The 27,447-nt window shown below is 43.9% G+C and overlaps 1 protein-coding gene across 1 annotated transcript in view; it reads right to left on the bottom strand.

Moving 5' to 3' along the window:
• Positions 1-27,447, bottom strand: part of Lrch1 (leucine rich repeats and calponin homology domain containing 1) — a 185,543-nt gene that overhangs the window by 36,239 nt on the left and 121,857 nt on the right. The window contains exons 8-15 of the mRNA XM_038310017.1: positions 25,369-25,474; positions 22,714-22,829; positions 18,630-18,697; positions 16,630-16,713; positions 13,194-13,283; positions 13,053-13,089; positions 5,205-5,258; positions 4,370-4,442 (exon numbers count right to left, since the gene is read on the bottom strand). Of these exons, the coding sequence (XP_038165945.1) occupies positions 4,370-4,442; positions 5,205-5,258; positions 13,053-13,089; positions 13,194-13,283; positions 16,630-16,713; positions 18,630-18,697; positions 22,714-22,829; positions 25,369-25,474 (628 nt within the window). The remainder of the gene's footprint in view (positions 1-4,369; positions 4,443-5,204; positions 5,259-13,052; positions 13,090-13,193; positions 13,284-16,629; positions 16,714-18,629; positions 18,698-22,713; positions 22,830-25,368; positions 25,475-27,447) is intronic.

Here is a 27,447-nt window from a genome sequence, read left to right as displayed (position 1 = left end):
GCTATTTCATTTTCAGATGTTCGTTGCTGGCTGTCGGCACCTCAGAATTCCTAATAAAAAGAAGGCCAGGCCTAGAGCCTTGTATATCAGGTCCTCACTGGTGCAATGAATGTAGATTTGTCTGACAGGGGACACTCAGGAGTTGGGAATGCAGGCCTCCCTGATCCCTGTCTCACAGCGACATCCACACAGCTCCTAGATATTCTGATAGTGATCGGCTCACATACCAGCAGAGAAATTCTGCTGTTTAAAAGTTTCAAATCTTTCCCAGATTTGAAAAAAAAAAAAAAGTCCTCTGGTTTCAGAAATCATACCCAAGGAAATACCGACTCACACATAAGTGTTTCATGCCAGGCTTATTTCCGGTAAGCAACATCACACCATGAACAACTGGGCTTTGAGAAGAACAGAAACTCCTTTCTGGTTGGTCATTTATTCTTAAACTAAATAAGAACAGCTTATCAACAATGTTTCCACCAAACCCTCCCCAGCTTCCAGAATCTAAAGTAGGATAACATAAGGAGGGGATTTTGTTTCATGATCTTTTTTTTTTTTAAATCATGCTTATTTTCAGTGAAAAAATATTAGACCACCAGTTCTCAACTTGGGGATCACGACTCCTTTGGGGAAGAACAACCCTTTCACAGCGGTCGCCTAAGACCATCAGAAAAATCAGATATTTACAATTCCTAACAGTAGCAAAATTATAGTTATGAAGGAGCAATGAAATAATTTTATAGTAGGGGTCACCGCAGCATGAGGAACTGTGTTAAAGGGTCATAAACATTAGGAAGGCTGAGAACCATTGATTTAGACAACTATGAAATACTATTATTTCTTGTAGAATCAGTCTATTAGAATATGCATTATTCTTTAGTAAGCTGGAAATGTGGCTGAATTTTAAGCAGAGATCGCAGTAGTGTTCTAACTTTATTTTCTAATCACTGTAGGGATGACAGATGGCACACTTGGCATCAGAAAACGTACGTACGCTGTGTGCGTGGTAGTTATGCCTCACATCCAATTTCTCTGTTTCATTTAAGATTTCTTCTATCCTTTTGGAGTTTGAGGTAAAATGTTTACAACTAGCATTAAACCAGAACAGAGATTTAGATAGATGTGGTATATAGTTCTAAATAATTTAATTTTTATTTCAACTACTTGAGCTATCTAATAAGACAAAATTAGGATATCCATATTGTGACTCACTGGGTGTTCCCAATTTTTAAAAACGTACACATATTATGATCAGACTAACTCTGTATCCTCAGTATCCTAATGTGAGTGAGTTCACACCAAAAATTATGAAAGTCAAAATGTATTAAAATTTTGGGGGAAAAAAGAGTAATTTCTTTTCATTTTTAGAAACTGTTCAATATCAACATTATTTCCAGTGCAAAACTCTAGGCTTCACCATGATACCTTTAAATTGCCTTTAAAACCCCCATGTAGTAAATATAGACAATAAAAGATCAATCTTATTTTTTGAGGCAGGGCTCCACTATATATATGGCCTCAGGTGGCCTCAAACTCTCTACTCTCCTGCCTCAGCCTGGCCTATGCTGATGTTATAGGAATGTATCACCACACCCACATTCTAAACCCCGATATGTGAGCTCAAATCTTTGCAGATGAATAGACAAACCAACCAAACCCCAAACAGAACAGGTAGAGAGAAGAGAGCAGTGTGAAACCCTCCCCGGACGCAGCACCCTGGGGTACATAAACTGTCCCGCCATCAGCCCTTGGGCAACAGCTCACATGCACTTGTCTAGACTTAGCCTTGGAGGCTTCCCGAGTACAGAGCATGCAGGTCAGTATCTACTGTCTCCAGCTACACACTAAGCAATGTGCAGCACAGTCACTGGCTTATCCACAGAAACATTGAAGAAGAGACAAAACACCTACCATTGTCAGTGTCTCCTTCAGATGGAACACTGTAGCTAGAGTTGTCCCATGTTTGTGCCTGCGTAAGTTTGTTGAAGGAGATAGGAGGGAGAATGAGGGCTGGGTCTGCAGGAGAGCGAGAGAGCCAGGTGGACAGATGCACAAGGACCAGGGGAAACCAAAGGGGCCGCAGCATTTCACGCATGGCATAGGGTTCGTATGGAAATGAAGTGGATTTTGTTACATGGGATTTAAATTCAAATGCACAATATAGGGGGAGAATGAAGGATGGCGCATGGAATAAGAAGAACGATAAAAACTGAGCGTTAGTAATTTTTGGTCACATACTTTGCATGCAGTCAATAGCCGAAATCTTAACGGTTCTACAAGCCTGCAGTCTAGAGTCCTAATGGATCATGGCAGCAGAGGGCAAGAACCCATAATTTATGCAGCTGAAAGGAAAAGGCCTACCCAACGGCCTTTGCAGGCCCTTCTAATCCACTAACCAGCAGATACAACTGCACAGTTCATCCTGAGCTGCAGGGCACATTAGACAAAGCTCAAAATGGATAAATGTATCTGCTATTTAAAAACAAAAGGATCACAAGAGTGTTGCATATGCTAACGCTTTTTTAAAATCAAGACAGTAGATTTTTAAAGACACTCCTGTAAGGTTTCATAGGGTGTTTAACTAAGAACTGGCCTCATTAGCTCTTCCTTTAACCCTTGAAGTGCTTTAAAAATCACTTTTCAATGTCGCTCAGTAAAACGGTTTCTGAATATTCAGTACACATAACATAGAAGAAAAAAAAGTCAAGAACTTCTGAGTTAGCTATTTATAAAATGGTAAGACATCTTATCTTTGGGCTCAATATCCAGAAAGTAATTTCCCTGGGTAGTTAAGGAATCTGCAACTGGAAACTTGGGAAGGAAAGAGCATTTGTTTCCTCCAGCTTACAATAAATACTCTCGTTTTCACCTCGTCCCAGAACTGGAATTGTGCACAGTGCGGGCACAAGGCAACCTCTGACTTGGTGAGTTGAGGCTGAACTCTATAAATGCATCAAAAGTCACTGAACCCATTTTATAACTAAATTATTGGATCCACCATTCAAAAGACTGTTAATCTTTGGAGAGTCATCCAACTTTTGATTTCGATTATGAAATTTTTTTTTACATTCTTACAGAACTGTCCAGAAGGCTTGAAAGAGCCCGCAGACCCACATGAGGCAGTGGGGGCAGAACCATGGTTACCTTCATGTCTCCCCGGAACAGAGCTGGGATTGTGGAAATCAAGGCACGGCCGAGATTTAGCCATATAAGCCCAGTTTTGCACATGAGGCGGCTGGTCACCTGAGTTTTATGCTATTTCATCTGGGCTTTTCCTTTCTAGAACATACTCTAGGGCGGGAGATATAGCTTGGTGGTAGAGCACTAGCCTGGCATCTGCAAGCCCCTGGGTTTAATTTCCAGGACTGAAAACCAAAAGCAAAAAGGTCTAGGAACTCTGATCCCTCTACAAGCCTTTTTCCAACTGTTTCTCTTCCCCCCTCCACCCCTACTCTGTTCTCATGGCCTGGAAACCTCCACACCTGGCTACACGCTGCCCATCAACCATGTGCTCCAAGAACAAAGTATTTCCTTTTGTAAAGGAATCATCTTGTCTCTCCCATAGGCCAGAGACTTGTCATTTATCCTGTTGTCACAATGCTTTCCCCCAAAAGCTTAGAACTGTGTTTTCCTCCAGGTGTGCTTACAGACATGTGCCCAGGGCCTTTATTAGAATCCACTTCAAAGCATTAGTGGTAATACTAAAAATACAAAACATTTAAAACAAAGGCTGTCCTAAAAAAAAAAAAAAAAAAAAAGGCAGATAGCACCCAAGCCAGAAATATATAAAGTACTGTTCTATCGCTAGTCCTTTTTAGAGACTGAGGGTAACTTTGCCCATTGCTATAATTGTTTTTGTTGATATAGTAACACAAATCAAAATCAAGTAAGCCAAAGACACTTTCCTGTAAGAATTCTCTCCCCTGACACCTAACCACTCATATAAGCCTTAAAATGCTCACCCTCTTGTTTGAGTCAACGCAGAGGCCTTATCACGCTCAGAAAGCAACTGGGGACATCTTGGGGAGGACTCTGCCTTCAGGCTGCCCTTTAGCTCAGTGGGGCACCAGGAACCTTTAGGTTAAAGGGGACTCCTTTATTTTCCGTGGGGAGAAAGTTCAAGGGAACCTTCCTTCCCTATGCGCAGATTCCCTTTGCCGCCCCTCTGCCATGGTTCAAAAGAAAGCAGGCTGCCCATGCCTGGAACCACAGACCAGAGAGCTCGAGACAGTCACCTGACCTCCTGAGCTGCGGATGCCAGGACCCCAGCTGACTAGAGCTGACCATGCTCCTATTCCTCAGGGAGACGTTTGAGGGGCCCCAGAGGCACATCAGAGTTATTCAGAGTAAGAATCAGCAAAGGTCAACATACCTGAGCGAGGCTTCAGGCCAAAGGGAGCTGTGATGTTTGCAGTCGGAGACACCGAAGGCGAGTTCTCTCTCATCTGTGGGATGAGAAGGGAAGATGATTGGGGCAAAAGTGAAGAACCAGATGTACTTGTAGGGTCAAGGATTATCATAAAAACACTCTGCATTTCGCTATTCCTGCGCTGTGATGGAGTCCTGGCTTCATTCTTGGCTACAGAAAAAACATCATTCTGTAAATGCTTCAAGAGCAGCCAGCAGAATGTTTCCAGGCACCCTAGTAAATGGTGTTACTAGCAGTGTTTTTGTGGTTGCATCCAAATTTTTTACTTGCTCGCTATAAAAATATTTCGTGGTGACATAACACCGGCGACCCACTTCTCCTCCGACACAGCTGAATGCATGCATGCAGTCATCCCAAAGGGCACACCTAAGGCAGCCTCTCCAACACGGAGGGATGAAATAGTTACCGCTGAGCAGACAGCTCCTCTGCCCAGCAACTGCACGCTGACCCCACACATGCCACAACCGCATCTGTGCCACCTGAGTGACTTTCTGACGACTTCTGTAAAGACATCCCCATCTCTAGTTTCCAAAAACTATTTCTCATGAAATGAACCTTTAGTTATATAGACAGCCAACAGATTTGTGACAGTGGGTGCCAACGAATGAAGGACCCCAGAGACTGTCCACTAACTCATCCACCCCAGCATTAGAAACTGCCCATTTCTCCATCCACTAACTTGTCCATCCCAGTGTTCGAGACTGCCCATTTCTGTGAACGATACTTCAGTTCACTTTCACGAACTACTTCAGCTTCCATTCATCCCCAGGAACCTTACCTCGTTTGGAGAATACTGGCTCCCATTGCTCTGTAACATCAGGTCGTTTTGCACCTTAAGGAAGAGACAAATGCACAAATTCTGTTAACCTGTGAGAAAGAGGAGGCAAGGACTGCATCCTCCCTATTTCCATCAGAGCCCTGGCCCCAGAGGCACACGCTGGCAAAAGCTGAATTAATCTGTGTGTGAAGTAGTGAAGAAGGTCATATTGCTATTTTCTAAAACTACACAGCGGTATTCATAGAAGGAAGAAGGTAGGGGCTGGAGAGATGGCTCAGAGGTTAAGTGCATTGCCTGCTCTTCCAAAGGTCCTGAGTTTAATTCCCAGCAACCACATGGTGGCTCACAACCATCTGTAATGAGATCTGGTGCCCTCTTCTGGCCGGCAGACAGAATATTGTATACGTAATAAATAAATATTAAAAAAAAAAAGAAAGAAGGTATCCAGAGGACAGCACAGACTGAGATAAGAGATCCCCGGCATAGGGACCCTTCCCAAGTACCTATAAACACATCTTACCTGGCTGGGTTACCAAACTGCCTGCTAGTTCCCTTCTCCATTTAAATTATGGGTTTTTAGAAATGGTCCAAGCCAGTAATTCCAAAATATCCAGAAGCATACTTGGAGCTTTTAGGGAGTACACATGCCTGAACCTCAAGTAACCTTGAGAAGCCTCATTCACACACCAGTTTAATATCACTGTGGCAATCACTGACTACAAGAAACACTATGGGACCAACCGTGACTTGCATATGATCGCTAATACATACAAAGTTTAGGGGCAGGTAAAAACACCTTCATGCATGCCTCCATAAAAGTGTAAATCCAAGATGCCCATTCTGTTGAGGAGTGCTATTTTAAAAATAGCCCTCATTTATATGAACCGAAGTAAAAACTACATTTAGAATAAGATGCCATGTGTGTCCCTGCCCAATTAAGGGTCTTTGTTACAGCTGCCAGCAAGGGGTTTCACACTGACTCTTTAAGAGACTTCTTCCCGTTTTCCTCGCTCTTCCCTCAAAACCTTCCTCTCTTCGATCCCATTTCTGTCCAAACAGTCGGGGTGCATTCTCACTGCATGGCCACAATGATAGATCCCCAACTTCATGTGGTCTTACTGTCATCTCCTTCATCACATCAGACCAGCTGCTCATCCCTTCCTTTTGGAAGTCACAGAGACCTGCCTGCCGTGGACCCAAAGCTGCCTTGAGAAGGAAGAGAATGCCTTATGCCAAAATCACTACTCGCTGAGGCAAAGAAAACACACTCACAGCATACTAAAATAGCCGAGAGCACTGTAAGCCGAACAGAGACAAGTTCAGAAACCTTTGACCCCTGAAGCTCCATTTCCTTCTTTGTGCTCCAGCAATCTTAGAAATGGGTAAGTTTGGTTTTGAGACAGGGTCTCACTCTACAGTCCAGGCTCACCTTGAACTTGAAATCCTCCTGCCTCAGTGTCAGAATTATGGGTATGCACCACAATCTGCAGCCAGACAGGTTGCACTTTTGTGGGAAGGTAGGACAGTTACCCGGACTTGCCTTGGCCTGGCCAGAACATGAAGTTCACCCTGGGGGCCAATGTGCAGCTACGGCTTAGATGATAACAGACTTCAGCATCTGGCTTTGTGCAAGGCTTGCCGAATCAAAACGAGACACAGACAAAATCATGAACTGGGCTCAGCCTATATTTAGCACATAGCCATCCTCTTCTGCCCTCTGCAAACTCATTCCACATTCCTGGAAGCATTGCTCATGACCTCCTAAGTGTGCTGGGCTTCTTGCCTTCTGCCGAGCCAAGCTTTGATGGAAAGGTCTGACACAATCAGGTCTCGCGAAAGTTTGGACTGTAACAAGAATGAACACAAAGAGGAGGCAACGCAGTGTGATGAAATAGCTGGACCTACCCATTACCATGGTAACCGACCCAGCCTGTCGCTCAACCTTGAGTTTCATGTCCTGTATCCATGAATGGGTCGTGCTAACTCCTGCATGTCCTAACAGTCATCTGGAATATACACTGTTAAGAGCAGGACCTTCGTGTTCTTCGAAGTTTCCATGGTGACAAATGGTAGCATCCAGAGAATACTTATTGAAGAGATGGAAGTAGAAAATCCTGACTTCGTGAAGGTTTGACTTAGAAAATTTCTGCTTTACTCTCGCGTAAAAATGCGCCAATCCAACCATCACCATTTTGTTTTTTACTTTTTCTTAAGGCGGGGTTTCACACGGTCCTGGCCTGCCTCAAGCTCCTCATATAGCCAAAGCTAGCACCGAACTCCTGATCCTCCTGACTCCGCCTCCTGAGTGCTGGTGTCACAGGCGTATGCTACCATGTCATTTACTGAATGGCTTCGGTACAACGGTTAACATGCTACTTCAGATTTTATTATGAAGTAGGCATTATATGAAATGATTTTGCCTCACTGCCAGCTAATAAGTACTCTGAACCCATTAGCAGTCGGCTAGGCAAAGCAGCAGTGCCCACTAGGGTTCGTGGCTTAAAGACATTTTCAAGGTAATGTTTTTAACTTAGCAAGAGTTTATTGGGAACAGAAACCCCTTGTAAGTCAAGAAGCACCTGTGTTGAGAAGGCGGATAAACTATGAGGCACATGACCTGGCACCCAGCAAAGCCTTCTTTCTTCCTCCGTAACAGGAATCTTTTTTTTTTTTTGGTTTTTCGAGACAGGGTTTCTCTGTAGCTTTGGAGCCTGTCCTGGAGCTAGCTCTTGTAGACCAGGCTGGTCTCGAACTCACAGAGATCCGCCTGCCTCTGCCTCCCGAGTGCTGGGATTAAAGGCGTGCGCCACCACCGCCCGGCTCAGGAGTCTTTTTGAATAGGGACACAATGTTGGAATCGAGCCCTGGAGTTGCGGTGAGGTGTTTTAACTTATTTTATTTTGTCTAGAAGTCTAGTGTCATCCTCACTCTGAAGTCATGCAGTAGGAGAGTCGGAGGCCAGAGGTGGAGGCAGAACAGACAGAAGCTCAAGATCACCATCTGATACACAGAGGGTCTGAGGCCAGCCTGGGTACATTCGACCCTAGCTACAAAAGAAAAGGCCTAGCTGGGGCTATGGTGGCACCTGTCTGTAAGCCCAGAATTTGGGAGCGAGGAGTAAATGATTAGGAGTTCAAGGCTATCTTCTGAACTATCAGAGTTCTAGAATAGCCCAGGCTACATGAGATTCAATTTCAAAACACCAAAACAGAAAAGGCCTGTATTCTCCACACTTTCAACCACGTAGCATCATCGTTCTCAGAAATGTTGCAAAGCAAAGGAGACAATAAAGAGCCCAGAGAGATGTGTCAACCAAACGCAAAGCCTGACACTAGGCGGAAGCCCACACCGAAGGGACAGGAATGCTCAGCGAACTACTTTAAATCAACTGATATACCTGGAATCTGGAGGGCCGACGACAGGCAAGCAGCCCGTCAGCATACACTTATGAAGTGGAAGACGAAAATGTGTCTACAGAAGAGGAATGCACACGACGTGATACCGACGTGCTAGGGAGAGCGGAGAGTGGCGTGCACGCTCTCAGCTATGTCAAAGAACTGCAGATGTGGAGGAAAGAGAGAGGTTCCAAACAACAGCACAGACCCAGGAAAGGACCAGGCTCAATCTCCCTGCCCAAAGGGAAGGGGCTGGAAGTGTCTGCACTTCAGAAATCTTGGGTTTGAATTATTTGTAAATACATATTAGGAGCTTGGAAACAGGGCCTTAATCTAAACCATTTGTATTCGTTTCATGTATGCCCTATACACACGGTTTGAGGGGATTTGACTCTGTGTTTTCAAAACTTTAACCTGTCTCATGAGACCAAGTGCAGAATTTTATATCTGTGGTGTCCTGGTAGTGCTAAAAAGGGTTTCAAGTTTTGTAACATCTTAGATTTGCATACTAACAACATTTAGCCCATACTGAAAAATCTGTGGTAGATTATAATATTTTTTATAACTTTTATAGAAACTAATTTATTTTTATAATCCTTTTGAAGTTAAAAATATTTCCAAATATGAAACTTTTTAAAAAACAAGTCTCCAGGGAGGGGCTGGGGAGACAGCTCAGGGGTTAAGAACGCTTCTTTCAAAGGACCTAGGTTTGAATCTCAGGGCGCACATGGCAATTTATAAACACCTGTAACTGCAGCGACGGGATGTGTGGCCCTCTTCTGATCCCCGTGGGCACCAGGCATGCATGTAGTACACACATGAGCAAAACACTCATATGCATTAAAAAATCTTTTAAAAAGTGGGTCTACAGAGAAACAAACTCATTCTCAGAGACCTTATGAAACCAGCACACAGCTGCCTGCTAACTGAAGTCCCCCGATGTTCAATCCTGGTTCACTTGCGAAGGTGGCACTGTGACTCTGTCTGAAGACCACACTAACAGAGCAGGAGAATAGCAGCTAGCATTTACCTGCCGCTGCTGGGAGATTCTTCTGAATCATCTCATTTGAGATGCACAATAGCTATCATTAGACGGAAGATGACCAAAACTAAAAGTTTAGAGAGGTTAATTAAGTTGCACAGAGTTAGCAGTTCAAAGACAGGGCAACTACGTGATGTAAACACTAGCCCCTGACGTTACCAATGTAGCCATACTCTGCAAACCTGGCTCGTAACCTTTTCGTTTCTTTGGCACAGACATGGTGAGTGTGAAACTGCTTTATTACTTCATAGGACGTGTGCAGGCAGCTCCAGGACATGTACTGGTTTGTAGGGAACCTCAGTACTTCAAGTAGCCATCTTGAACCTACTCACTAGGAAGAGTGGAACAGGCCGTTTGGAGGCCCGAGTAAGAATGGTCCCCACAGGCTCATAAACTTAAATGCTTGATCCCAAGTTGGTGAAAATGCTTAGGAAGGATTAGGAGGTGTGGCCTCATTGGAGGAGGTGTGTCTCCAGAAGCAGGCTTTGTGGTTTCAAAAGTCCATGCCATTCCCACCAGTTAGCTCCTTCTGCCTCCTGCTTATGAACTGAGCTGTAAGCTCTCAGATACTGCTCGGGCACCATGTCTGCCTAGATGGCGCCATGCTCCCCTCCATGATGGTCACGACTCTTAACCCTCTGGAACCAGGTGCCCTAAGTTAAACATTTTCTTTCGTAACTTGCCTTGGCCATGGCGTTTTATCACAGCATTAGGAAAGCAGTCAGAAGTTGGTGCCAGGCCAGACCAGGCTGTGTTTTAGAGAAAGGTTGAAAATGTGGGGACTTTGAACTAGGAAAGCAGCTGGATGCTGTACCTATGGCTTAACAGAGCTATCCTAGTAGGAGCTTGGAAGACAGCAGTGCTAAGAGCAATGGACTGTGGAGACCAAGTACAGGTGGTTTCTAGCACCTGGGCTAGAGACCATTCCTGTGATATTTTGGCAAAGAATGTGTTTGGGTTTTGCCCTTATCCTAAGAATCTGCCTGAAGATAAATTGAAAAGTTTGAGACTAGTTTCTTTCACAGAAGATATCTGAAGACAGACTCATATTTATTAAATTGTGCAGTTATTAGCAATAACTCTTATATAGCTCTACAAGGAAAAGTATCCAGCAGGACAAAAAGGAATTCAACATATACAGTCTACGAAGAAAAAGAGCACCAGCAAATTGAAGGTTGGGGCCCAGGCTTGTGCTGAAGATGCTAAATGCCAAATGGGGCAAAAGGAGGGGTGCCCTCAGGGCACGGCCCCACCCAGCTAGTCTGCAATTTCTGGAAAAGGGCCCAGAAATTTTTCTGGTGCTAAAAAAAGCAACTAACCAGAGCTTGTGTAAATGTAATTCAAGGAGAGAGTCAGACTCTATCCAACAAGGACAGTTGAATTTGGAGCACTGGTGATGTCTCACCCAGGAGAGAAGGGGTGGTGGGTCCTTCCCCTATGGCAGTGGTTCTCAACCTGTGGGTTGTAACACCCATAGAGGTCACATATCATTTATCCTGCCTATCAGATATTTATATTACAATTCATAACAGTAGCAAAATTACAGTCATGAAGCAGCAATGGAATAATTTTACGGTTGGCGTCACCACACATGAGGAACTGTGTTAAAGGGTCACAGTGTTTAGGAAGGTTGGGAACCACTGCTTTATGGTTAAAGAGAGTTCCGAGGTCAAGTGTATGGCAGGGAAGTCCCTGCATGGAAGCCATAAAAGGCCAATGAATGAAGCCACGAGAGTAAAGTCTAGATTGTGTTAGTGACCCGAGAATACTAGAGTGCCAGAATCACAGGATGTCTGCCAGAGAGAGCTGCAGACAGGGAACAGAACCAACCCAAGAGAGAGAAGGGTGCTGCAGTCAACGGAGTTGGAAGGGCAGAGCCATCTAAGCTCTTTGACATCAGACTTGGAATTACAGGCTCTGAAGCTTGCCCTGATGAAGTGTTTTGACTTTTCTTTGATCCACCTTCTTCGCTATGACACTGTTCCTCCCTTTTGGAATGGTAATAGATATTCTAGGCCACTGTATATTGGGACTATGCTTTTTTATTTTAAAGGGGTTACAAATGCCTTGGGTCTCTGGAGAGACTTTGAAACTGTAAAAGATTATGGGGGCTTTTGAAGTGAGACTAAAACGCATTTTTGCATTATGATATGGCCACAAGCCTATGGGGCCCAAGGAGTAAAATATAGTGGTTTGAATAAAAATGGCTCCCACGGGCTCACAGATTTGAATGCTTAGTCCCCAGTTGGTTAAATTGTTTGGTGAGGTTAGGGGGTGTGGCCTTGTTGGAGAAGGACTGTCAGTGGAAGATGGTTTTGAGGCTTCAATGGTCCCTGGTACAACAGTCATAGACTCTAAACCTCTAGGGCCCCAAATTAAACATTTTCTTTTATATGCCCTGATCACGGTGTTTCATCACAGCAATAGAAAAACGGGCTGTAACCCCCAAACTACTAGTGCAAACCCACAACCGGGATAAGCTTTCTCCAGGATCAGCCTTAGTTTTATGTCAAAAATGTTTCCCTACGGCCACCAAGGTTTCTCTCCATGTAACTCTATCTAATCCTGTCCCCAAAGATTCCCGCCAGCTTCTCATTATAACATTCTTTTGTATCCATGTGTGTACCTATGTGTATGCAAATGTGGAAACCAGGTGTCAACATCTGGACTCTTCCTCAATCATTCTCCACCTTATTTTTTTTTTTTTTTGAGTAGGAATCTCTAGCTCTGTGGTTCTCAACCTGTGGGTTGCAATCCCTTTGGGAGTCAAATGACCCTTTTGCAGGGGTGCCATATCCTGCATGTTAGATCTTTACATTATAATTCATAACAGTAACAAAATTATGGCTATGAAGGAGCAACAAAAATAATTTTTTGGTTGGGGGTCACCACAACATGAGGAACTGTATTAAGGGGTCATAGTCTTAAGAAGGTTGAGAACCACTGTTGTAGCTGAACCTGGGGCTTTACCCATTCAGCAAGGCTGGCTAACCAGTGATCTCTAGAAATGCTCCTGTCTCCATCTTGTACCACTGAATACAGCTATCGGCTGCCAGGCCTGGCTTCTTACACAGCGGCTGAGGATCTGAATGCAGATCTTTATGCCTGTGCAGACATCTGTCTCCTAACTCCCAATAAATTCCTTTAATCTTCCCAGACGTCCTCAGCTCATTTCGTCATGTCCCCAAGGTTCTTCCTGTGACCAGACTTTGGCTACTGCCTGAGCCAATGAGTCTATCTCGGCAAAGAAATGCAAGGAATCCAAAACAACCAGCCAACTCTCATCTTTCAGAAAAGGCGAGGGACAGTGGATAACAGAACTAGAGAACAAAAACAGGAAACGGGTAACATGTGTCATAAACTAACACCGCCACTGTCCTTCCACAAGGCAATGCCAAGCTCTGTCCTTACCTCACACTCTGGAGACGTCTCTAGCTGCATCTGACCACTGTAGGAAGGCAGGGAGGAAAAAGAGACAAAGTGGATTTGGAAATTCAAAAATGCAGTATTGTAAAAACAGAAAATATACTTAATTATGAACGGTGAACATACTTGATCGTGGGGTCTGGTAATTCTAAGGCTTCTGCAGAGCCCATGGGGTACAGGTTCAAAATACTCCTCTCTGTGATGTCGGTGCTCAGACTAAAGAGGAGGGAAAACAGACAGCAGTCAAATCATTAAATTTCCAATAAACTCTACTGGCCCACATACTTTACAAAGCTTGCCTTCAGGATTAAGAGGAAGGCTTTCCAAACACATGTTTCTTTCCCAACATAGTTTCCTATCAGCTGTTTGCACCTAACTCCAATTTGTGAACAAGATGGTACAACAATTGCTGATAAAATCATGATCTTAATGACATATTTACAGACACACACCAAGGTGCTCACGCGTTAACAGGACAGCACAGATGACATCTGGTTTTGACTGCAAAGTCTTTCTGAGTTACAACGCTACAATTAAAAATTAAGAATCTAGGACCGGGCGGTGGTGGCACATGCCTTTAATCCTAGCACTCGGGAGGCAGAGGCAGGCGGATCTCTGTGAGTTCGAGGCCAGCCTGGTCTACAGGAGCTAGTTCCAGGACAGGCTCCATAGCTACACCGAAACCCTGTCTTGAAAAACCAAAACAAGAATCCACTGGCTCACAAGAATATTACCATAAAAATCAAGCTTGTCGAATTTATTTCATTTATTTTAAAATGCAGAGCAAGTATATGGAAGTAGCCAACGGAGTAGAAAAGAAAGTGTCCCACATGAAATTTTTTCAACATGGGCCTTGATACGTCAAGTTGGGCATCACTTGGAAATCTGTCGGGATGGTCTCCTATAGAGCTGCACACACCTGCCATTCTGCACACTGAGCATGCTCAGCGACTCATCTCGTCTCATGCACTCCAGAGCTTGTCTGTCTAACTCGGTGGTTCTCAGTCTTCCTAACGCTGTGATCCTTTAATACGGTTCCTCAACATACAGGTGACACACAACCATAAAACTGTTTTCATTGCTACTTTATAACTATACTTTCGCTACCATTATGAATCGTAATGCAAATATCTGATATGCAGATGGCCATAGGTGACACTGTGAAAGGGTCATCAGAGTCCACAGAGGGACAACCCACAGGATGAGAACCGCTGGTCTGGAGGATACCAACCCAACCTACTTCCAACAGAGAAGAACACTGAGGCCCGGTGCAGACCCTTTTCTCCCAGTCTCCCCGTTTTTACGACGGGGTCCTTAACCCACACAGCAGGACACAGCTATTTCCACAAAACTAGGACCTGCTTTTCTTCTCTCTTTCGCCTTGAGAATCACCTGCTAGCCAGTGAGACTTTGTAAAACCAAAAGGACAAAATACTCAAAAACACAGAAAACCGGAGCCTTCTCCCCATGCCGTCAGTGTTCCGGCTCTCCACTCTGGCTTCCGTGCCTATCCTCTGCCCCTCACCCCTCACACAGCTTTCTCCTGCACCCGACCCTCACTGCCCCGGTTCTCCGCCCTACGATGTCATGTGGCTGTTTGATGGGTGTCCCATGGGCAGAAGTGTTCACTCTGTGCTCAACTGAAGCTGTCGCCTCACTCCTCAGATGGCCACGCCCTCCCGCCATAGTCTGATGGGATGAAGAGACACGGGCAGCTCAGGTCTTGAAGGATCCACAGCAAAAATATATTTAATATATTAAATCACTTTTAATATATTAATTTTAATATATTAATATATTAAAAGTGATTTAATATATTTTAATTTTAATATATTAATTTAATATATTAAATTAATCACTTTAATATATTTCCTTCTAGATTTGTTTCAGTCTCTTATGCAATTGGGACCTAATTCTGTATCTTCAACTGAACTCAAACTATGCACTTTTAAATTAAACCTTTTAGAAGTTAGTATTAAATAAGGGCCATTTCAGCACCAACGGTAACCATAACAAAAATTGTTATGGCCCACATTACATTCTATTTTATCAATAGCCATAAAACATACTTAAAATACTCCCAAATGGTTCATTTCCTTTTTTCTAAATATTGCTGTTAAAAATAGCCATTTCTCATCAAACAAAACAACAGCTCCTGTTCTTTTCTTCCTTAAGGTAATTTTACAAGTCATTTGAAAGGGCCACATATTTTTAAATTCTTGCTTACATACTACTAAAGTGACTTGAATGTCTGACCAAGTTAGTTTCATTACAACTGTTTCTGTATCATTTCAAATCCTTACAACCCTAAGAGGCAAGTGGGTTCTCTACTTTGTAGATCCATCTTAGCGAAATGGGATTCAGGTGCTGGAACTGGGACAAACCAGCTTCTGGGTGACTCAAAGTCTGCTCTTCGCACCAGCCATGCTATGTCCTGATTCTTGGTATGTAAGCACACAGGCTCACACCTCAAATCAATGTCCTCAGAGTTAAAATGCTTTTCAAGGGCCAGCAAGATGGTTCATTGGGGAAAGGTGCTCGCTGCTAAGTCTGACCTGAGTTCCGTCCTGAGATCCTCATGGTAGGAGGAGAAGACAAGACTCCTTTGAGTTGCCCCATGGTCTCTCTACACATGCTGTAGAGTGTGCTAGCTCCCACGCTGGCACCCACTCTCGTCCCTCTCTTACACATACACAGTCAGTGTAATCTTAAAAACTTTAGATGTTTTTCAATCAGTTGCTAAAGACTTCCAGTCATACACAAACGGACATTCCACTATTCTTTCAGGGCCAGAAGACACCGTAGAAGGTGCTGACTGGACTGCTGAGCCACCTTGTTCTTAAATTCCAGCTAAAAGCGATGTGTGTGCAATAGCCACATTCACAATAACACCCCTTCGTCTTCGCATTCCTGGGACTCCTGAGAAATTTAGATGATCAGAGGTTTAGGTCTATCCCGGCATTAGCTTTGTAGTTAGTGTCTCACATCAGACACTGCTGGACTAAAAAGGAGCTTTGCCTGTGGAAATTACATTATCTAAGGAATTTTCTCTCTCTCTCTCTCTCTCTCTCTCTCTCTCTCTCTCTCTCTCTCTCTCTCTCTCTCTCATACACACACACACACACACAGAGAGAGAGAGATTCAAATTTAAGGAATCTACAACCCAAATCTTTAGAAATACATTGGCTGATTATCATATATCTAGCACTACCAGAAATACACAGAGGTTGTAAATTTCCATTCTTAATAGAATTTGTTTATGTTTTGTGCTTCTATCATATTTCTGTTTTCTGTAAATTCTACCAAGCACTCCACATGGATGTCATAAGAGGAAAGGATCCATCATTAAAGACTGAGAAGGTATGAACTTATCTCAATAGCTACAAAAATCTGACTTTCACTTTTGGATCTTGGGGACTAGGCAATTAAATGACTTTACTTTGTTGGTGGTTACATGGAGAACAAATTGGGTATAGTTATTTTAGAAAGTGAAGTAATGTCCTCAGTAACTTAATAGGCTTCATTTGCACACATGACCCAGGCCGGGAACAGACGCACATACCCGTTGGGATCCTGAAGCAAATCTGCTTCTCGGAACTGCTCCATCATCACTATATCCAAATCCTGATCTTTGGATGACCCTAGTCTGTAACACAAAACCAAGTATGAGTGCAGAAAGACTAAAACACCTTAAGTACCTCCTTGCAAAACCCATCAACTTCCTAAAAATGATTCTGACAGACTCAATACTGTAATGACGCCATGCTAGTATCTTGCAGGTTGGGTCCCTTGGTGGTGGGAGAAGTTTCTGGGCAGAGAAAGCTCAGCTTAACTCCAGACTCCCAGGCTTCTACTTGCACCCATGGCCAATCAGGCAATAGACAAGGTTGGTTAGGCTCCACACTTTCCTGAGTTCTCTAAGATCCTCGAAGGGCTCCCCTGAGTAGAGCTGTATCCGTTCTGAGGTTCCACTAGCATGGCTGAACATTCTTACTTTTACGGTGTGAGGGGCTCAGTGTGGGAGAATGGCTCTCAATCCTGATTCTGAAAATGCAACAAAATCAGCTGTGGAGCTTAAGAAACAAACATACCAGGCCCAACGCACCTAAATAAATCTGGCCTTCTGTAAAGACAGGCCTTCTAGAAAGCTCTACCAACGATCCTGACTTTACAGCCAGAGTTGAGAGAAGATGTGAAACTGAAAATAAGATATCCAAAGATTTATCTGCTTTCAGTTCTCTTTCCTTGGGATAGGATGCTATTACAGTAAGCCAGGCTCCTTGGCTTCTCAGAAGTGTATACAAGGAGCTGGTAGAGCAGAATGGCAGGGAGGGACTTCCCAGGAGGAGAAATTTGATCACACTTGGCTGCTCTTGCTGTACAATGTAGGCCAAAGAATTTCTACTAGTAGACAACATTTTAAACAATTGTACCAGCCCCTTTTAAGGAAAAAAACCCATCCTTACAAAGTATAGTGGAAGGCTGAGACCTATGTATATCCCAAACAACAGGAAGCAAAAAGCTTATGAACTAAACATCTACCTACACTATAGGTACCAAGTCTACTTCCTGGAAGAGGCTCGTTTTCTGGCAAGACACTCATTTGCTCTCCGGAGATCTTGCCAAATAAATCTTTATATACAGTAGAACAAAAAGAGACATTCATTTGGGACAAGATTCCTCAAGGTCAAATGTTAGCCTTTTGTAGCCTTAGAGACAAGAGCATCATCAATCTGTGGGGCAAGTTCATCATCTGCAAAATGGTAGACAACAGAGCTTATAGGACAGCTAAAAGGAAGAACTGAGCTGTGCTTTGTGAAATAAAACAGTGCCAGGAACGCAGAATTTAACATGTGCTAATTATAACCGTTATTAGACTGGACACTGAAGAAGCACTTTTCAAAGATCTGAGCCAGAAGACCCTGGTTGAAGGGACTGGCACTCCTCACATTAGGTCTGGCTATTGGCTTCTTCAATCAAAGCAAAAGGAAAGTAGAAGACATTGTCAATATTATGTTTTCTGTATTGACAACATCGAGTCAGATAAACCTAAAGGCCAACAACAACAAAAAAATATAACGTTCAGCTATGCAGTGGTTCAAATGTACCTTCCAAACTTTATGTGTAGAAAATTCAATGCCAAAGACGGCAGTATTAGGCATGGGACCTTCATGAGGGACTCTAGGGCTCCTGAGGGGAGCAATGGGTGCCGTTATCACAGGAGGTGGCTCCCCATCCATAGGAGCTGAGCTCTGTCGCACACTCTCATGAGACACAGCCCTTTGATCTTGGACTTCTAAGCCTCCGTAACTGCAGGCCAATTAAACTTCCATGTCACCTAGCCTATGTGATAGTCCCTCGTAAAAGCACAGATGAAGAGAGATCGTGTACAGCCCTGTACTGTAAAAAAGAGTCATAGAAAAACTGGCAACTTCTTACTAGTATGCCGGGGGAAGACTCTAGACTTGCCCTAAGAAAAATGGATGAAAATCTATCAGGACGTGGCTGCCAGTGTGCCTGAAGAGCAGTGGCGATGACCTATGACCCCGCCCTGGCACTCACAATCCCTCCATCTGCCAGTGAGCGTCCTCTTCTATGCGCAACAGCTCTTCACAGTCTTCTGCCTGGTCCTACGGACAGAACAAACACACGGGACAATCAACGGAACGTTAAAATCACTGCCGGCCCATGTCCACGGCAAGTGTAATTCGCAAGCGTCAAAAGGCAAAACCAAACCAGGAATCCACTGATATGCTACAGATATCTAATGGGATAATCTGCATCCGGAAAATCTCGAGTAAGAAATCACACACACACACACACAACACACACACACACACACACACACACACACACACACTGCATGACTGCACCCATGCAAGGTACTCATAGTCGTCAAATTCGTTGAGATGAAGAGGAAAGCAGAGAATGCCAGAGAGAGGAGGCAGAATTAACAGGTACAGAGTCTCGGTTCTAAGTGACGAAAAGGGTTTTGGCGGTAAGAGGACAGTGTAACAATATGTATATCCTTAGCCCAAACTGCACTGTGCCACTGAAATCTGGTTAGGAGGATCTGCTGGGGTGGGGTATAGGCAGTGTCCGCTTGCACCTCAGCATGCGGAAGGTTACAGCAGAAGGATCGTGACTTCAAGGAGAGCCTGAGCTACCTGCCAAGACTTTGACTCAAAATCTTTTATAGGTAAAAAAAGATTTTATTTTTATATGTATCTTACCACAATTAAAACTTAGAAAATTAGTGGGGCGTGGGCGTGGTGGCATACGCCTTTAATCCCAGAACTCAGGGATGCAGAGGCAGGCTGACCTCTGAGAATTTGAGGCTAGACTGGTTTAAAAAGTGAGTTCCAGGACAGCCACAGCTGTTATATAGGGAAACCCTGTCTCAAAAAAGTAAATAAACAAATAAAACCTTAGAAAATTAAATGTTTAAAAAAACATAAAGTTTACCTGAGTTCCTTGTTTAATTCAACTAACTAGTATTTAACAGTAGAAAAAAAAAAGGCCCTACGCTGAATCCAACAGTCTCATGTGAACAAATTCAGAGTTCTCTCAAATGCTTTCCCTGAGTTCTCTGGAGACGCCACAGAGTGAGTGGACCCTGGGAAAGCCGCGTCTACTATGGGGCTTCTATGTGTTTCCTTGGACTGTCTCCTCAGACAAGGAAAATGTCCTGGCTGGGCAACACTGGCAGGGAGCCACCCTGGAGTGGGTACATTTCCCTATTAGGGAAGAAAGAATATCGGACTGTAGGATGTGGGGGCACATCAGCATTGGGTCCGGTGTGTCTTTAGGAGCAGACTTCCCCTGAGGAGGGAGTCTCAAAAACCACTCAGACTTTTACTATGCCGACTGTACTTTCACAGTTTAACAACCACCATATAAACTAATTGTGCGTCACTCTGCATATGACAGTGAAATCCACAGAAATAGACTGTTAGATGTCACACCCAAAGCAACGTGTCCCCGTTCTTCCAGGTCTCTGCTGGTGGAGACACAGTGTCCTTCTCATTTGCAACCTCAAAATGAAAAGCCGCCAAAACATGTAGTTTTTCTTCAGAGCGCAGAACAAGCTGACGTTAGCCGGCTGAGCTTGTTTTTTTCCCCCTTCAAATTACGCAGCATTCAGGAACAGGTCCACTAGACAAAAATTCACCTGTAGTCTCCAAAGCAGTGCTGGGGTACTTCGGCGTAACACAAAGACACAGACACACTCTCACTCACAGACACACACACACACACACACACACACACACTGACAAAACACGTGAGAGCTCCAGGTGAGGCAGGATAAGGAGCACTCTGCCTTCTGGCTCTAATTCTCATAGTGTAAACCGAATAAGCATTGCTACTGATCCACTTAGCGCACATTTTCATATTTTTGTGCCTTTTAAAAAATGATTTCACAGTTCACAATGGGCCCCAAATATAATGCTGAGATGCTGCCTAGCCCTAGACAACTACAGAGTCCTCATTAAAGAAAGACGTGGTAGATAAGTTTTAGACAGGTATGTACGAAGGTGTTAGTGAACGCAATACAGATAAACCAATGACAGGCAGTCACACATAAGGATGCTGGGCCATCTGAGACTGGCAAGTGCACAATGATGAAATTCTGTAACAACACAGTTTTCAAAACCGACCTCCACCATTAAGGCTTACCTGACTTGACTCTGAGCCAGGTGTCTCTAACAACAGACACGCATAAAACAAAGCATGGTATTGACTGATAAAAATGTAACCAAAGGCTCTCAGAAATCTAAGTTGGTATTTTCTCTAAGCAGGCTGGCTTGGTATTAGATAATTTAATATGCATAATGGTTATATACAATATAATTATTTCAAATGATAAAAACTGACCAGAATAACAAAACACAAGATGCCAATTCAGAAAATAAGAAAGGATTATATAAAATACAGAACTTTCAATGATCAATGTGCTGGGGCAGTACGGTACACAAACTGGTCCTTAGGTATAAGGTTACAAAACAGAAGTCGGGGCCTAACTAACACATGCTTACTCCTACGTCTCTATCCAGAGGATCAGCCCTCTACAGCAGCCATTCCCAGGATCCTCAGCATCCTGGCACTCTCGAAACCGGGGGACAATGTGCTCTACTAATTACTCTGATTTCCTTTGGAACTTGAATTGGATCTTGAATCTTCTAAACACGTTTTTCAAATGTTCTATCTTTAGAGTCTCAACCTAAAGGGAAACTCTCGAGGCAAGAAGACCAAATCATTTTCCTATGTTCTCATGACTCTCAGTGTCCCACACAGACAGGGGTCAAATGCGAAAGAACCTTGTGAGAGGGACCTGAGAGAAACTGCATCGGATTTGGGCTCTAAGAAAACAAACAGCTGGTGGCAGAGGGACAGTGTTGGCGGAGGAGCCCAAGAGCCACCGCTAACTATCACGGTGAGACGTGACAAGTTCAGCTAAAGCCATGCAGATGGAGACAGAGGATAAGAGGAAGCTCTGAAAGTGAAAAGCTAGGGTACCGTACCATCCCTCTGAGTTTTACCCTTCTGGATGCCTGGTCCCTTAGATCAGTGGTTCTCAACCTGGGGGTCACGACCCCTCTGGGGTTGAATGACTCTTTCACGGGGTTCGCCTAAGATCATCCGAAAACACGGCTATTTACAAATCGTAACAGCAGCAAAATTACAGTAGCAACGCAAATAATTTTATGGTTGGGGAGTCACCACAACACGAGGACCTGTGTTAAAGGGTCGCAGCATTAGGAAGGTTGAGAAGCACTGGTTTTAGACTGTCACACTGCACAAACTAAGCAGGGTTAGTTATGGAATTGCCAAATTAAATTATTTCCACCGCAAGGGCAGAAAGAAATCTACAGCGCACTAGAGTCTTAAGCAGTGTGAATAAAGTTTAGCTTGTCTTCCTCCTGGTGTCCTTGGAGTTAATGGCCAAAAATATTGGTTAGGCTGGGTCAAAGCATCAAACTGATCATCAGAAAACATGGATGAAGGAAGGTCTGGCAAGATAGCTCAGGAGGTCAAGGCAACTGTCACCAAGCCTGATGATCTGAGTTCAATCCCTGAGATCCAAATGGTGTAAAGAGAGTTAGCTGTCCTCTGACATCCATATGGAGCTAAGGAACCAGTCCTGGAACTTGCTCTGAACCAGGCTGGCCTCGAACTCACAAAGATCTGCCTGCCTCTGCCTCTGGAGTGCTGGGATTAAAAGTGCACCACCACTGCCCAGCTGGCATTTCTAGTTCTAAGGAGGTAGGTAAAAGAGCGCTCAGCCTGAGCCTCTCAAGAAATAGTCACACAACACATGTTGAGGAAAAGAAAATGATTTTGAGCTTTTGCAAATGAGCATGGTAATCCTGGTCAGGCTGCTAACTTGTGAGGCTGGGTGAGGAAGGGGCTGAGTAACTCCTGAACCAAAAAAAAAGAAAACCATATATAAGCATCGTCGCATCCAGAGACAGGCACGGTTTGAGCGAGTTCCCAATGCCAGACACAGACATGCTGAACTTCGAGAAGACACGCTGGAGGCTTCAGGAACAAATAGTAAATGGGACTGGAAAGTTGGACTGAAATCTTTGAACCTGAATTCTAAGGTCCCAAGCTGATGAATATGAGTTGAGCCGCACCATCTTACCTTAATATAGTTCATAAATCCCGAATGAAGAGCATCTGCTCCATCAGCAAACTGGTCTCTTTCTTGTCCTGAGCTGTTGTTCTCACCCAAAAGGGAAGGCTTTGGCTGAAATTCTCCTGTCAGGAAGACACAGAGGAAGGAAGGAAGTGTGACTTTCAGGACATAAGCACAAAGCACAGGTCCTCAAACACACAGATAACTGCTCCCAAACCCTCTCTCACCCCCTGTGAAGGTCCAGGAATAACCCACACTTAATCTTCCCTGTAAAATGTAAGGTGAAAATTCACCATGGGAGAAGAAGGAATAAAAAATAAACCAGACCCCAAAATGAGTATCGGACGTTAAGGCTGCTTGATGGTTTAGATCCCCACAAAAGAACTGAAATGTCACCTCATGGTTTTAAAGAATATAAAAGAGAGTTTTTACACTCTCAGCAGAATGTGGCTAATTAATTCAAATTCTAAGTTCAACAAAATGTACTGACTGGTTGTTCCATGGAAAGCATCAAGCCACTTAAGATATGTACCTTCATGTCCACTGGAGGGAGTAAATGACTTCTGTCCTTAAGCAACCAAAATTCTTCAGAAAATGTGAAACATGACTAGACAAGAGCCCCAAATCCTACCAATGACAGAAACTACCCCCCTATGCCCTGAGAAAGGCTCTCCAGAAGCAAGAGCATGCTGGCGGGGTAGAAATCACCTGTCCCAGCAGGCAGAGCACAGACAAATGGACAGCACAGAGGACTGCTCTGACAGAAGACAGAACAGGAGAAAGGTAGGGGCATCCTTTAAACTGTAAGATTAAAAGGTAACCTTGTCGGGGGGTTAGGAGGAGCTTGCTAGTAAAAGATTATTTTATTTGAAAAAAATGTCTCAAACATGACCCCCAATGTTACATCTTGTGATAAGATTTACATGAATGAACACAGTGACAGTTATATTTTCATGTATGTATTCGGCTAGACTTTTAGGGTCACGTATGGCTTCTATTGTAATCTCTATATTTAAGGCTACCCTCAAGTTCTAAGTGTAAAAATCTAAATCTATGGTGCTGGAGAGAAGGCTCAGGTCCTCTTCCAGAGGACCCAGCTTCAATCCCCAGCACACACACAACAGCCTGCAACTGTCTGTAACTCCAGTTCCTGGGGATCTTTAATGCCTTTACACAGATACAGATGCAGGCAAAACACCAATGCATGTATGATAAGAATAAATAAATCTTTTAAGAATCTGTCAGAAAACACACAGGAATCTAAAGCTAAGAGTCAGGCTCATCTACATCCAGTACTGGAGAGGCAGAAGCAGGAGGAGTGGCCCAGGCCAGCCTAGGCTGGAAGTAGGAAGACCTTGTTCCAAACGAATACAAGTTTCATAAAACCAAAAAGTGAAAAAAAAATAGAGAAATGTTTGAGTGGCCTTAAAATAGCTCTCTGATCCTTAAGAAGACCATGGCAGGGACGGGAGATGCGGCTCAGGAGGTAAGTGTGTGTGTGTTGCTCTTAGGGAGGATCCAGGCTCAGGTTCCATTCCCAGCCCTCAGCACTCACATGGTGGCCCACAATCAACTATAACTCCAGCCCCGGGAGACCCAATGCCCCCATCTGACCTCTGCAGATATCAGGCCCGTACAGGGTGTGCTTACATAAACGCAGGAAAAACATTTACACACATAATAGAAAAGGAATAAATCTAACAAACTGTGAAAGAAAGTGATCATCCTGGGATCTGACCGATCACTGATACAGTTCTATGCTTTGTGTACAACATTCTCCATCCTCTATCATGAATGGTACATTGCAATACTTTCTTTTAAAGTCATTGAATAAACAAGAGCCATCAAAATAATGCCGCAATTATCTATGACAGTGTGGCTCTCACGAGGATTGAGACACTTAAGGTACTGTGTTTGATGATCACCTGATGATTGTCTAAGAGTCAAAGCACTTGAGTTACAAAGACCTTTGGAGGCCATTTAATTTAATGGCCTTTATAGGAGATGAATGAGACCAGCTGACTGGTTACAGTCCAACAGTCCCAAGTGCATTTTCCACCCTCAAGTGTATTAGATGTGACCATGGAATAAAGCATGTCTTATAAATGATGGGCACTTCTAGGCCAGCCCACAACCACTCTAGCTTAACAAACATGGATGTGAAGACACTGGGAATCCATGCTAACGGTGAGGAATGAGCATTGGCCTGCCAATCAACCCTTGGAGGGCGGGCAGCTGTCTGCCAACCACCAGCTTCTATTTGGACTGTCACTGAGATGTGGAGATTTGATGATAGCAAGTAGAGCTGTCCTAAGTCTTATGTATCATATCAATATTTTCTTTTCAAAAATCAATCTAAAGACTCTCTCGAATCTTCAGGATGAGGGTTCCATTATTGACTGTGAGGAGCAGAGCTGGCTTGAGAAACCACTGGGAAGTCATTTCAACTGCCTGAGCCCTGGTCTCGCCTCCTGTAGAATAGATAGAAGAGCTATCTAGAGTTTGGGACTTGACATGAAATTCACCTGTGGGCACGTCAGTTGGCTCACAGTATGTATAAGACAAAGAGTAAACTGATCGTCTCCGCATCTGTACGTGGTGCTGGAAGCCCTGTGGGCAAACCTACAAAGCAAGCGCTCTCCACACACATCTCGCTCTGACCTTTAGCTGGGGTCAGACGATGGCGTGCATCCTCCTCGATGGTCTGGTCTTCCTCCACGATATCTGACATGGGAACATTGAGGCTAACCGTGTCCTCATCGGAGGGCTATAAAGATAAAAAAGGAATCGCGTCGTTCAAAGGAGAAGTCTTGTGGGTGCAGACAAAGAGAACTCTGTAAGAGAGTGGCATCCTGGCCTTCACAAACAGCATACTGAGTAAAAGACAGCAGGGACAAAATCCTACCTATACAAATTCAGAAACACCCTGATGGTGATGTCTGAACTCAGGAGAGCAGCTGTTCACGGGGGATGGTGGGCATGTGAGTGAGATTCTCAGCACAGCTGGGGAGCTCTGCTTTCTGGATGAGAGCTGGCTGTGAGCGCAGATGTACAATGTTAACACTGCAACACACACCTCTACATATAAGCTTCGACCTAAAGTCTTGTGGGGTTCCTCCCTTTCTGAGCTTACAGCCATAGGCACTCAAGGACCATGCAATGCCTGATGTGACAGAGGAATGTTTTACACAAACTATCACATTAGTCCTAAGCCATACTCTTGTATCACATGTTAAGACACAGATCCTCATTTATCTTCCCATCTCCATTTCTGGTGTTGCTATTTAGTGACAAGTGACAAGCATCCCAAGGCACAAGGAGCAGGGCATCCCCAGAGCACACAACAGCTGTGCAGCTGGTTGCTCAAGGTTTGCAGCTCTCTTCATTCTTGGACACAAGCACAGCCGATTTAGAAACAGGCTGAAGGCAAGCATGAATTTCACTCAGCAAACAAATATTCACAGATTCCTCACAAGCTCTGGCTGAATTATCTTGGGGAAAATATGCATCTACTGTCTTCATGACCAATGTTAAGTCAGTCAGACAACAGCAACCATCAGAGAAAAGGTACCGGCGTGACCCCTGACCCCGACAATGAGGTTTCAGTGAGGAAGAAGTGATCCTGACCAAAACATTTACAAATAGCACACCATGAAGTATTATTCAAAACCTTACCATCCCTAAAAAACAAAACAAGCGTTTTAGAGGTACGCTTAGACAATGAGGCTAGCATGGGGGTGAGACAGGCAAAGGACTCATTCATTTTATTCTACTGATTTATAGTTATTTCTACAGTCCCCTTTCCCTCCCTCTACCTCCCACCCTTACAGTTAGCAGAAGTCCAAAGATATGCATTTAATTAAAGGGGGAAAACAATTCCTTGGGCTCTCTTCAGAATGCTATTAGCATCCAACTTATAAGTGGAGAAGGATAATGAAGCTCTTTGTGAGATGTTTTATTAACGAACTTAATTACTCTTAGAAGAGAGATAAAGGAGAGATTGTTTCAGTTTAATGGAAAATAAGTCCGGGGTGGCTAGTTTCTGCAACAATGGTCCATTTGAGGGGACTCAGGAGTTTTCATGAAGTCCAAGGGGTTAAACAGACAGTAACATAGGAAAGCAATGTAGTCAGCATTCCCACCGCACCCAGGAACCATGGCCAACTGTCAATGTGGCTTCACGTGGGTCATTTTCTTACACTGCTAGTGGCTGCCTTTATCTTCCTACTAACTCTTCTTCAAAATGCTTTAAAAGAAATTCTTCATCAGAAAAATGCTGAGGAATTTTATTTTATTTTTAAAGTGTGTGTGTCTCTGTGTGTGGTTGAGTGGGGTGTGTGTGTGTGTGTGTGTGTGTGTGTGTGTGTGTATGTGTGTGTGTGTGTGTAGCATGTGGAGGCCAGAGGTCAATGCTGGAACTCTCCCTCCCTCTCCACATTCTTCTTGAGGCAGGGTCTCCTCACTGAGCCTGGATCCCACTGATTTAGCTGGGCTAGTTGGCCAGGAGCTGCAACGCTCCAGGTTCCTCTTGTCTCTATTCCTCACGGTGTGATGACTGGCTTGTATTACTGGGGCTGGCTTTTCCAGGGGCACTGAGGACTGAACTCGTGGTGCGCAGCGATAATTTTACAAGACTACCCAACCCATGCCCCGGCACCAAATTTTAGGTTGTTTTGTTTTGTTTTTAAATACACTGCTTTATAGCACATTTTGTGGAAAATAAACTTTTCTTCTTGTTAA

The sequence above is a fragment of the Arvicola amphibius genome, chromosome 13, assembly GCF_903992535.2.
Source record: "Arvicola amphibius chromosome 13, mArvAmp1.2, whole genome shotgun sequence".
Taxonomy (NCBI): domain Eukaryota; kingdom Metazoa; phylum Chordata; class Mammalia; order Rodentia; family Cricetidae; genus Arvicola; species Arvicola amphibius.
The sequence above is the reverse complement of the archived record's forward strand: the minus strand, read 5'-3'. Positions and strand labels throughout refer to the sequence as shown.